Source organism: Ptychodera flava, chromosome 17 (genome assembly GCF_041260155.1).
Source record: "Ptychodera flava strain L36383 chromosome 17, AS_Pfla_20210202, whole genome shotgun sequence".
In the NCBI taxonomy this organism is placed as follows: Eukaryota; Metazoa; Hemichordata; class Enteropneusta; family Ptychoderidae; genus Ptychodera; species Ptychodera flava.
Genome location: NC_091944.1, coordinates 10,518,889 through 10,531,905, shown reverse-complemented (window position 1 = coordinate 10,531,905; position 13,017 = coordinate 10,518,889). Strand labels below are relative to the sequence as shown.

At 35.8% G+C, this 13,017-nt stretch overlaps 1 protein-coding gene across 3 annotated transcripts in view; it reads left to right on the top strand.

Moving 5' to 3' along the window:
* LOC139115382 (gamma-2-syntrophin-like) overlaps positions 1 to 13,017 on the top strand; it is a 112,290-nt gene that overhangs the window by 27,681 nt on the left and 71,592 nt on the right. For 2 of the 3 annotated variants that reach the window (XM_070677451.1, XM_070677453.1), the window contains exon 2: positions 8,751 to 8,913. The exons of the other annotated variant lie outside the window; for it this stretch is intronic. In XM_070677451.1, the coding sequence (XP_070533552.1) occupies positions 8,794 to 8,913 (120 nt within the window). In that variant the 5' untranslated portion in view covers positions 8,751 to 8,793. The remainder of the gene's footprint in view (positions 1 to 8,750; positions 8,914 to 13,017) is intronic. 3 annotated transcript variants of the gene reach the window in all.

Here is a 13,017-nt window from a genome sequence, read left to right as displayed (position 1 = left end):
TGGCTTTGTAAGAGTATATCAGGCAAATTTCGAAAAGTGGACAAGAAACCACATGGCTACGTTGCTTGGAAATGAATTCCAAAACATAGGAATAAGAATTGTCAATTTGTGTTTTGTAATTGAAGGATAATAATTTAATTTATAATAATTTTTTTTTAATCATTGATAGTTGTTGGTTCACTGGCATTCATCACCAAATGAACCGCGCAAATATTCTGTGTTTTTTGCAATTAATTAATTTGTAGCATGCCGGGGCTCATTTAAAATTAATGCAATGTAGAATTAATAGTTCTCACATATGTCGGTACTTAGAACATGATATACATTTACAAATGTTGACAAGTAATTGACTTCAAGTCGACATGCATCAGGATAATGAATATTTCACAATCGTTTTCACGGTAAACACGAACACAAACGTTCGTATACATTTTTGTACCGGTACATGTTATCAGATCACTCCCCTTATACATGTCATAATGTGTGTTGTTCCTAATGCTGGAAAGATGTAGTGTCAGAATTGTGGTGGAATGGGCAAGTGAAAAGGCAAGATATAAAAGTTACTACACTGGTTTAAATGTCTCAGATGTACATGTATTGAATGAACTACATGTACAGTTACTATTTATTGAAATGGAGACAGAAATCAAAAATGAACATAGCCGTGTGTGTTTTTGCCACAGAAAAGTCACTGTACCCCATACCAGTAGTGCATCTATCGTAATCAGTGACAACTTCAAATTCCTAAACATCCTCCAGTAGTGAGATGAATTTCGGAAAATGATAAGTTTTTGACCTGAAAACAATCGTAAAAAGGGTAAAAGCAGGTAAAGTGTGTAGAAAATTCCAGATAAAGAAAATTTTAGGGGGAAAAGTGAAAAAGATAAAAAAAATATGAGCCCCATAATTGTTTCTGTCAAATTGCGGCATGTATAGAAGATTATACTCACCACATAATCAATTGACAGTATTTGTACCGGTAGTATGATATTGTAAAAAAATTTTTAATGAAAAATTGGCATCAATGAAATTTGTAGGATTGTTGCAAGTTGACAAATGTAATTCTTATTTGAGAACAGGTATGAGTATGCAATCAATCACACAAATTTTGAAGAAGAAAAAAGAGGTACATGAAATACGGTTGGTTTGTTTTAACACAACTAAGGTGACAGGCATTCAAAGTAGAAATCATTAAGACATTAGTAATCCCCCCCCAAAACATATAAAAATGACTGTTATTTACATGAATTCTTTACTTTATTACATGAAGTGGGCAAGACTTGTTCAGCTTGTTCCAAAATATTGCCTTATGGATCAGGGTCTTAATTTTTCAATTTTTGTTCGGTCTTGATGGAATAAGATAGATATCCAGGAAGCCTGTCAAGTTGCAGCTGGATGATAGAATATTTGCTATTAGAAGAGAACTATGTCTTAATTCCAAAATGTGAATTTTCAAAATGAGTGTGTCAAAGTTTCCTGCCTGTCATTGTGTGCATGAGAGAGAGAGAGAGAGAGAGAGAGAGAGAGAGAGAGAGAGAGAGGGGGGAGGGGACTGAAGTCTTCATAGAACACAGTTAGGGGACTAGCAAATAGCTGTAAGTCTTGATGATTCTTTCATTATTTTTGTTCTTAATTGCAACTGCAATTTCTTGTTCTACCGGTACTCCCCAAAGCATGTTGAAACATCTATTATGTAGCTCGTCAACATTGCATCTATACCGGTACATGTTAAATTAATGTTGTATGAATTCTAGTCCAGACCAGAACCCGCTCGTCACTTTGTTCCTGGAGTTCTGTTTTCAGAGATCAGGCGCCTTACAAGTGTACTTTATTAGTGTTAATATTAGTAACGAATGTAGTCTACATACCTACAGCCTGAGTTGACAAGCTCCACTTTGTGTTTCTCAATATTCTTTTCAGAGTAGAACAAGAAACTGTAATTATCATCACAAAAAAGGAGAGAAATAGTCACCAAAAGTTACTACTATTGTCCCTTTAATGATTAAAATACAATATTTTTTTTCAGTTTGTGAATCCTCCAAATTCATTGAAAAAAGTGAAATAATAATATTTAAATTAAAAATGGATTTAATCTTACTTTATTGATGATTAACTACACTTCTGATCCGAAATAAAAAACACGAATGACTAATTTTCAATTAAATTTCCGCAGTCACGCTTTTACGCAAACAGCATACAGAGTCTTTGTGATAACGGAAAGATAAAAATTCACATCAAGAATGTTGTTGATTGAAATCATGAAGTGCGGAAGCGTGATTTTGAAAAATGAACAAATGAGGTAGTGGCTTTGTGAAACTTTTTTTCAAAACGCATGATGACAGACCCATTAATTACTTGCCGTGGAGTTCAGGGGAGAATTATGTCACTATTGTGAGCACTGAATGGCAATCCGCAGTCTGTCTGACGTATGAATGGAACGGCCCAAGTCAGAAACCAGCCACCACCCCTCCCCAGAGAACAGTGGTTCGGTCCCCTGAGAGGATGCGGTAATCTGCGAGTGAAGTGGGCAAAGATTTCAGCCAATTGGTATAATTAAGAAGCTTTAGAGCCGAAAGATAAATGATGCAGACGAGGAATGCGTGGAAAGCGTCTGTTGTCGTGGCGAATAGAAAATGCATATCATCTGTCACTGGAATACAAATTACTGCTGAGTTTACTGAACACTGCACGCAGTGCTGCTAAAGTGCTGCAATTGCCTGGCTTAACCTAGTTAGAGCATGTTTTTTCACAGCTTCTCTCTATCTACCACAGCAAGGTAAGCGCATTTTGTTCGTGAGTTGCATGTGCAGTGTTGTTGTACCTGTCCTGCTATATAATATCTCCTATTCAATCAGATTTATTTCAAAAGTATTGGAACTGGACATTAATCCAAGCAACAGAATCAACAAAAAATGTTATTTTATTTTAACATAAAAATTCCGGTATACACAGTGTCATTTCCCAATACGTGAATACTTAGGGAATTTTCAAATTGGATTATAGCTACACTGGTCTATGAAGTAGTCATGGTGGTATCGACTTTCAATTCACTTATCAATCCCACTCCAAGTATGACAAGTGATGTCATATCGAGTTAGCAGCAACGCCGATCATGTCGGTTATCAAATATGTGTCATTTGGAAAAGAAGTATTAAATCAATTTTCCTTTCCTAATGCGGGTCAGTTCTAGGTATCTGTAAATTTATCCGGTTAGAATTGAAAATAGGTGTGATTGAGATTATTTTTCACCGGTGTCAAGTGTGTTGGTTTAGATCTACACATTAGGGACAGCTACCGTATACCCTAATGTTGTAATGTTAAATAATATCTCAACAACCACGTAATTAGATGAGTGTACCGGTGCACATTTTAACTCATACATCTACCATGAGGTCCAAAATCTGTAGCTGTGATTTCTGTGATACACCCTCCCCACCCCCCAAAAAAACCAGAACACTTTAGTCTGCTTAAATTGACTATAACATCTCCAGTCGTAAACATTGTGAATTCATCTGAAGTATTCACTTTATTCTGAGTAAATGGAACGGTTTAGACAGTTTAAATCTCACTTTTGATACGCCATTATTCTATCAATAACTGAACACTCTGTCACTCATCTAAATGGATTCTACAATCAGTTAGTACTGAATAAAGAGTACTTTTACTGATCACATTGATGGTGCTGTCAAGAACAAATATTGGATATAGAAATGTAAATGTTAATTGATGTCGATGAATGATAACCTTTGACCTTAGCAATTAAGGGCGTGACCTGATACAGGATGAGGAGCCCGGGAGCCTCAGTACTACTACATGCAATACTTATGGAACAGTCTTAATCTTTGCTCATTTTCACATTTAATAAATTTAATAATCTTTTAACGTTCCACAAGTGATGAACACCTGTGATTATCACAGACACTTTGACAACACGCTAAATCAGTGATTCTCATTGCAACTCGCATATATGGGCTAATTTGCGGTGTCTCGGAAGCTATTAGCCAATTGTTGTTATTTGATTATTTTGAAACAGCCAATCAGCAACTCAATAGCCCTAGTTTCAGACTATCTCAGTTGTTGTAAATAATCACAATCTACCAATCAGATATGACCTTCAGAGATGCTGCACGTTGGAGTCGCTTGTTTGTGTTTTACTTGTGTGGATCATGTAAAAATTTTAAAGCCCTATATCTCTGTCTTTCTGCAAAATGTGACAGTATTGTATATTTGCAATACATTTGCAATGATTTCCAAATGCAGAATGCACAGCCAAGATGTGGGACGGTGTAATTTTTGGCCTAGAAATTTTACCAGGCAGAAAATATCTGGTAATCATAGCCTCATTATAGGAGCTCTCAGTACTTTTTGTGCTTGATTTTGGGCATAAAAATGATGGAAAGATCCTAGACAAGTCCAGATATATCTGTCAAAGTACCGGTATGTGGTTAAATAAACTGGTATCAATTTTGCTGTCAAACGCTGAATAGCTGGCAAATCTTTTTTATTCATCTATCAAATTTTAATTGTGGCCATGAAGGTTGTGTTGGTATGTATTTGTGCTAAACAGGGCCAGTCAGGTATTTATTTTTTATTCTGATTCACCTTAAATTAGACGGGAGTTGTTGAAAACACCAATGCTTTGCAAATTAGCATTTCTTTCATGAACTGCAATCAGCCACTTGCTACGTTACGTTAGGAAAAAACAGCTCAATACTGCATTTCAAAATAAATAAAGGTAGTCGGCACCTCAAACGTGAAGGATTTACACTTTTACTCAAACTTTTCTCAAGGAGAATTTAAACCATGCCCTTTTCAAAATCAACACTGAAATCCAGCCATTGGTAACCTTGCAAATTTTGGTACAACACAAACAAAGTACTCGAAAATTTACCTAAATTGGAATTCAGAATGCCCACAAACCCGATAACACAATGGAGAAAAATTAAATCTTCTGTTTCATGAAAACAAGATAGTGGAAACTTGCATTTACCCTAAATCATGTAAATAGCTTTAAAATGAGTCAACAAAAGCAGTATCGGAAGCAAAGTATTTAAAATTTTGAAAGTCTGAACATCTTTCCCTGGAGTACACTCTTCCGTAATGTAATAGTTGTATTTGTTTTTTAGGTTTATGAATTGATATTCTTTTTTTCCATGACTCAATTTTGAAATTGTATGTACTCGAAGAGACACACTGCCACAAGTTCCATTTTTAGACCAGTCTGGCAGAACATTTTTGTACCCTGAAAAGCTAGATGCTGTTAGCTTGTATTTCATACAATTTTTCTCAGATATATATTTAGAAAGTCAATGTCCCACATTGAAAACAGGTGTTCATATGCATTGTGTAACTTTAGATATAATTTCTTAGTGTGGTCAAAATATGAGACTAAATATCTAAATATGATACACCCTGGCTTAACATTCAAGATGTGCTGTTGTGTAACTTTAGATATAATTTCTTAGTGTGGTCAAAATTTGCAATAGTACACCCTGGCTTATCATTCAAAAAGTGCTGTTATAACAGCTACATGGATGTGTCCATAATTCACAATCTAACGAAGTAGCGTCTTCAAAATTGAAAATTGAGCTCATTATTGTAAAATATGCTTAACAATTTCATTAGTCGATGGTTTTCATCGCAGTCACAAAGAGAGCCCATGCAGAAGAATATCGGGATAAAACTCCCTCATCAATCAAAAAAATTAAATTGCAATTTAGGAAGAGATGGATGGGCGGTTGTGAATGCATTATTTATTTTATAGCCCCCACACTTATCTTAAGTCTCTGGAAATGAACACGCATGCACAATACAAACAGGCGGTAAAATGACTTTATAAGCTGTGGACGTCCTATTTCAGGAAGCCATGATCTCCTTCTACAAGAAAGAGCTTTCTAAAGCAGAGACTTATGACTGCTTCGAATCCCCATCAACTCAAGGGGGACTGTCGATAATTAAAGCTTGCGCCAGAATTAGCGGGAGATGCCGCCTTGTTCGGCAGATGATTCCAGATTTTAGTCATTACGTACGTATACTCTGTTGAAATAATTGCACATATTTGATAAAAGTGGCCGGCCTGTCTCGCTTCGAGGCCACGGTATGATATGACGGGTGATATCACAGGAAGTGTTGTCATGGTAACAGGATATCAATTGATTTATTGTACCTCTTAACTGCTTAATGAATCAGATAACCAAACCGCTATACACATCTTTCCTCAAAGCTAGCCAACTCCATTGGGAGTAGTAGTTTGATATAGAGCTGTGATTTATCTATTATAGCAGATAATATGTTACTTTGCTTAAACTATCTAAGAAACGAATGGTTTACAATAACTGTAACTTCTTCTGATAAATGTTCTCATAATTTTTCATTTCCCTAAGTTGTGTTGAAATAGAATTGTCTTTCACAGTCCCTCCCTGGTTACACACTGTGTCTAGTCAGCGTAGTTTTGTTCAGCGAGCTGGCATAGCCAACGAGGCCTGGCTTAAAGTGTGTTGCCAGTGAGGGGCTGCGTGAGAGTGTAGTTGAAATACAGAGTATTGGCCCTGCCAACACTGGGCATTATAATGTGTGTACGCAATATGCAAAGTAGCTATTGAGAATTCTGGTCAGGATTAAAATTCAGTTGTCAATGATAACATCACCGTCATAATACACACATACATGCTACTACGTGACAAGTTCAACACCAATGTTAGGTATTTTGGGAAGAGATCAAGAAACTGCATTTGACACAAAAAAGAAAAATAATGGAAAGTACTTCAAATGTTAAAGGCTAAAGTGAGGTTTAGTTTCGTTGCAAGTAATGCACTGACCCTGAAAATTTCTGCATGATGTCATAGGTTAGGAGGGGGTCAGAGTTCAAAAGGTTAAAAGGCAAATGGGTCATGATTGACTTTAAATATGCAAATAGTAGTTAAGTCTTGCTGTCAAAAAATTGTAAATACTTAATATTGTAAACAAACAAGAAGATTTTTCCCCTGTAAAAATTTCATTTTACCCAGACTTCAAGATACAAATGTTTCAAGTCAGCCATAACAAGAATTTGTAAAGAAGATAATTTGAATGGAGAATTCAAAAAACAGATGCAGGCCTTCGTAACAAAATTGCACAGATCAAGTAACAAATTTTCATTAATAACGACAGGGAATGTTAACTTAGGTCAAGCTTAGTCTATAAAGTTGAAACCTTTGCCATAGGATAATGATAGAGCCAGCCATGCTCTGGGGAGTTTTACTATTTAATTTCATTTATCTTGTACGGCTACCGGTATATGACCAGCTGTTGTCCATGCAAAAGTAGAGTAATGCTACTTCTATGAAGTGTAAAAGCTACACACTACATCTTTTAAACTCTGTGATGTTAAAACTTGCCCCTTTTGAATTGATTAACCCTTTGAGTGCTGTAAATTTTCCCGCCAAAATTTTTGTGCAAAATTTTACCGATTTTTTATGAGAATTTTGTAATTTTTTTGACAATTTTGGAGCAAACGGACATTACATTTCATTGGCTACACTTTTTGGACAAAATTTTGGAAAAATATGAAAAAAATGAAAAAAATTGTCTAGCTTACATTTTATAAAGGAGGCAAAAATTGACTTTGGCGCTCAAAGGGTTAAGAGTTGAGCTGTTGTAATGGTGGACATTTTCTGTTAAAGGAATGACTCCCAATGAAAATAATGAGCACATTTCAGCTAGGATGTTGTCGCAAAATGTTGTTCTGTAAAAAGTCTTGCAAGCCATCCAAGCTTCATGTATATGTACATGTTGTGTCTTCACATAGGGTTCATTGAGGCAATACATGTAGGATACTGTGTAACTTTTACTTCAGAATAAGTTATATCAGGGTTGATCGTATTGATAATTTGCCCATTTTCCTGTTTTTGAAGTCGTTCTGCATACCGGAATGTTATTTGCACCCCTATAGAGCAAGACTATATCACAAGTATGTTATCATTTTAAATATTGGATGGTTTAAATATCATGGTTATGTACCGGTACTTCTACTTGTGACCGAATGTTACAGATTTCATCATCAGACTGACTGAACGATGTTTTAAATTTTTATGATTTCACATTCAAGATCAAGACAGTATAATGCCATTTCAAAAAAGAAATTACCAAAAATCATGAATTCCATATATTTTACTAACTCCTGCCACTGAAATAAAAGGATTTATTTCTCCATTAAAACTGAATTTCCATACAGCTATTGACAACGCCGATAAATCATTTTGTCTTTATCTCAGAATGCCTTCGATTGGATTTGTCTCTATGATAAAGAATTATGATCTAGTTTGATGTTTGCCATTTTCAGGAGAGAATACTTCCTACTTTCTCTGCTGTCAAATGTATAGTTAAAATCTCCCAGAAGAAACCTTATCCTGTAAATTTTGCTGTTTGCCATTCTGTTTCTCAAACTCTGCAATCTCGGCAGGCTACTTGCTCCCAGTCACACTATTCTCAGCTTTCAGTTTCAACTAAATGGTTCGCACATATTTTTCCTCGTTATTTTCTTTCACCCCTGTCTTCCAGTGAGATGTGAGTATTTCACGACCTTTGCCCTTTGGGAGTGCTTAATGATTCACCCTCACATAGTGGTTAGCATCTGTTATCCCTGAAATCCTCCTGCCCTTCGTACAGGATGGAGTTTTGTACCACACTTGAGACACTGCCGTCATCATGTAGCGGCAGTGTGTACTGTGATACCAAATAGCTATAACGGAGATATTAATTGACAATTCCAGCCCCAGCAAGACTACATGCAAGTCTACGTGACGGGATTTAGTCATGTCAATCTGGTTTGCGGATACGTTGATTTCTGTGGGCCTCGAACCGATTGTCCTGCTGATGTGTCGTAATATGGCGAAACCTGGCGAGCTGCGTCCTCCACTCTGGCACCTGCATGGGGTAAGGACGAACTGTTTATTTTTTTCCCATCAGTCTGAGCTCTCACGGTTCGTTTTCTTGTCATTCCTCATGTTTAAAAAGTTGTGGAAATGATCAAAGTTGTAATCAGTGATCCATTTAATATCCGGAATGACCCCTCAGTTCAGTTGAATAAGTGGATGATCACAAGGAATGTTTGAATACAAACAGTTCTCCCGTTTGGACTGTAAAAATAAAACGCTTTAAAGTGTTGAATTCATTTTCTTAAAATTTTCAAAGTACCGGTACCAGTAGTATGATAAAAACATTTGACCTGTATTTTTGCAACAAACGTATGGTGACAAAAGCACAACATCCATCCCGCGATTCTCATTTATGATTTCTAACTTGCCGTCGGCCATCACTACTTCCATAGCTACATGTACCAAGATCAGAAAAGTGATTTATAATACAACTCCATTCACATGCAGTTTCTATGGCAACAGGGTGAGTCGTTCTCAAATTTAAATGATAATGATTGATGATAGAGAAGATATATAATTCAATCTCATGTTTAAGTCTCAGTTCAAAATATAGCGTTGTGAATTTTTAAAAAATATAACTCTCTGTCAAATGCCCTCGTTAGATGTATATTGATTATAATAGGTACTCTGTTTGACACAGTTTCTGGGTAGTATCATTTCCGCAGCGAGAAAGTGATACTTGGTCCTACTGGTGTATGCGTAAATGTATTTTTGGAACCTTCACCATGATCTCATGTCGATGTGGATAACAAATAGCAGGTTTCATCAGAAAATGAACACTTGTTCAAGTAGCTAATATTTTCCCCGGTACATTGTCACTTCGGTATCATTTCGGTCCTTAGTAATGATACCTGCTAATGATAAGATAAAGTTACCGTGAAGTTTACCTCCAGAGATGAACTTGAAACTATTGGTACGATATTTTAAATTATGCTGATTAATTTCGAATGGAAATCCGAATGTAAAGTCAGGCTACTCTTGCACTCTGTATGTCCACAGGATATTCTATGTGCAGCACACTTCAGCGTATCACTACGGATGAGTTACTGACAAACTTCTTGACAAAGTTCTTAATACACCATATATGAACAGTAATCTACGAACCACTTCAACCTTTTAACCAATACATACCAGTACATGTACATGTACATGTATATTTTGTCAAAGTCAACTGAGTTTCCAATGATGTTACCGTTTAACTTCGGTCAACCCTTTCAGTGCTGTAATTTTTCCCACCAAAATTGTAGTACAACATTTTACCAATTTTTGTGAATTTTTCTGTGAGTCTTTTAATAATTTTGGACATAATGGACATCAGGTTTTATTGGCTCCAGTTTTTTATCAAAATTTTGGTAAAAATCTGAAAAAATTTTTCGAGGCTATATTTTATAAAGGCGACAAAAATTGACTTTGGCGCTCAAAGGGTTAAACAGTGAAATGGGGCACACTATCTTTTATCAACCTTGACGTTAAGTGCCATGCTAGAAACCCCTCCGCTGTCAATGGAATATGCCGGATACGTTTTGAACAGCTAATAACATGTAGTGCAGCTATCTTGATGCGAGAATTCGCAATTAGTGTAGTCATGCATGGATGCGCTCAAAAGCCACTCTTGTGGAAAATGTCATTTAATTTCGCAAATTATTCTGCTCAATTTTCCTCTGCTTGTCATGCCAAACAGTCCATGACAAGATAGTGATGGTGGCCTTTGTACAAATATTGACATTTCAAATTGATACTTAACAAAATAGGAGGTTGAAGGTTCATTAACTTTTGAAGAGTGGCAGGTTGATTGCACATCAGTGTCTCCAATGTAATGTGTAAACCTTTCTTTCAATAATTATGGTTCTCAATGTAGCACCACCTCACATTGACACATTTGCATTGGCAAATTTGTTTTTGGAGTCTTTCTTGATTCCTTTCAGCTACTCCCAAATTTTAATGTGCTTTTAATTTGTATAGCATTGCCTTCATAATGTGAAGAAATAAATTCTTCGATCAAAAAAGTTAGTCTGTCGCAGTGTTTTGGTATTTCACTTAAGGTAGAACACACCTCGGGGACAGATAGTCAGACTCTCAAATTTCTACAATTGTTTTCTGATCTATCACTTGTGGGGGCTCATTTTAAAGCTCTTAGAAAAAGAAAAATTTACTTTTTTTGAAAATCCAAAATTGAATTTTTCCCCATAGAGTTAACATGGGAAAGGCAGCCATTTTGAATTTCAAATATCGCTAAATGTCGGGTAATTATTTTAGCTAGTTCCAAACTTTGCATGGTGAACCCCGATTTTATTGTTGATTTAGTAAAAGAATGGTTGAAAGTTTCATTCAGAAAAGATTGAGCAAAAGTTCATGTCTTTAACTTTCGAGGCACATACTACCTTAAGTAGGTCACATGTGTCCAACCAATAAAGTTTATGACATTCATTAAGTAGTGTCTCAAAAAAGACGATCTGCCATATTGATGATATCTGTTATCATACTTACGTATATTCTGTATCATGATTGGAAAAGAAAATTTAGAAAATAGAAATTGGAATCTGGCTTCGTTTTAGTGGTATGACATCAGTGGTTGAAAAATACACCTTGCCTCAATCATGTATGGATGCAAGCCAGCGTGAATTGGTGACAAGAGATCTGTGTATCACTGCCTATAGAAAGCAATAATTAGCAATATGGCTCCAGGTAGACATGGTAGTAATTATTACATCATGTGGTAAACTCGCTGCTCGGGTTTTGATTTCATGGAAAAATTTGACTATGTCTTAATTAAGTATGAGTCAGTACTTGTATGTACCGATATGTAGTTATGATGTCTATTGGTGTTAGATTCTTTGGACAAAGTATTTTCAACTCTCACTGTAGGCAAAATTACATTTACCTGTAAACTATATCTATGAAGTGCAATAGTTCCTTCAAACATAAATTAAATGTGCTAGAATTAGCGTATTTAAATTTGTACAGGCAACAAAACCCATGGAAAACTACTAAACTATGTCAGCAATATGGGATAATTGTGTTTTCATAGGGATGTAAAAATTATAAATCACTGCTTTTTAGGAGGAAAACCTTATGTCTTTAGTTTTGGTCCAGTTATCACAAAAATAAAATCAGCTAGATTGAAATATTTTGTGAATATCATGATTGTTGCATAGAAACACGCTTTCTAAATGGCAACCAGTCAATGAGAATTCATCAGTATTCGCAGGCTGTCTCCATGGCTACTGATACCATATTACCATTAAAAATTAATATCCTGACAATGTTGTAAAAACTTTATGAAGAATTTAATGAAGTAAAGGATCTGTGTTGGCTGTGACAGCTGGATGTGTCAGTGTGTCCTCGTATTTCATGAAAGACTGTACAATTCCAGACTTTGCCAATGCCATGTTCGCAGTATTATGTTTAGTCCACAGAAGTTTCTGATGATCTAGGCAACTTTAAGCTTTTCACTTTTCCTATTCTGATTCAAACCTGTCCACACCCAAATTCCTTGTAAAAAGGTCCAAATAATAAATATCCAAGTACCAGTGATAACAATGCACCGGGGCCAAACCGTGGTGGTGAAACTGAATGGGTTTAAGGTAGTATGTGTCTTCAAAATGCAATACTTAAGACTTTTGCTCAAACTTTCCTTAGTGAAACTTTCAACCATATTAAATCAAGAATAAAAACCAGGGTCTCCATGCAAAGTTTGGAACTAGAGAAGCAAATTACCTGACGTTTACTGATATTTGAAATTCAAAATGGCCGTCTTCCCTGTGGTAACTCTATGGGGGAAAAATAAAATTTCGATTTTTGAAAAACTGAGGTGGAAAAGATATGTCTCACTCAAAGAGCTTTGTAATTTGCCCCCACAAGTGGTAGATCAGAAAAGAATTGTAAAAGTTTGGGAGTCTGAATATTTGTCCTCGAGGTGCGTTCTGCCTTAAAAAGCTGTAACTTACATGTATGATGATATTTTGTTGAAGATAACGAAGTTATTTTTTTTCTCCCTGGTTTCATTGGCAAATTGATGACAGCCTGTTTATCTTAAAATGAATTACTGGTAACAGCATGTCAATAGACATACCTAATTTATTCAAAACATTTACACACGTAT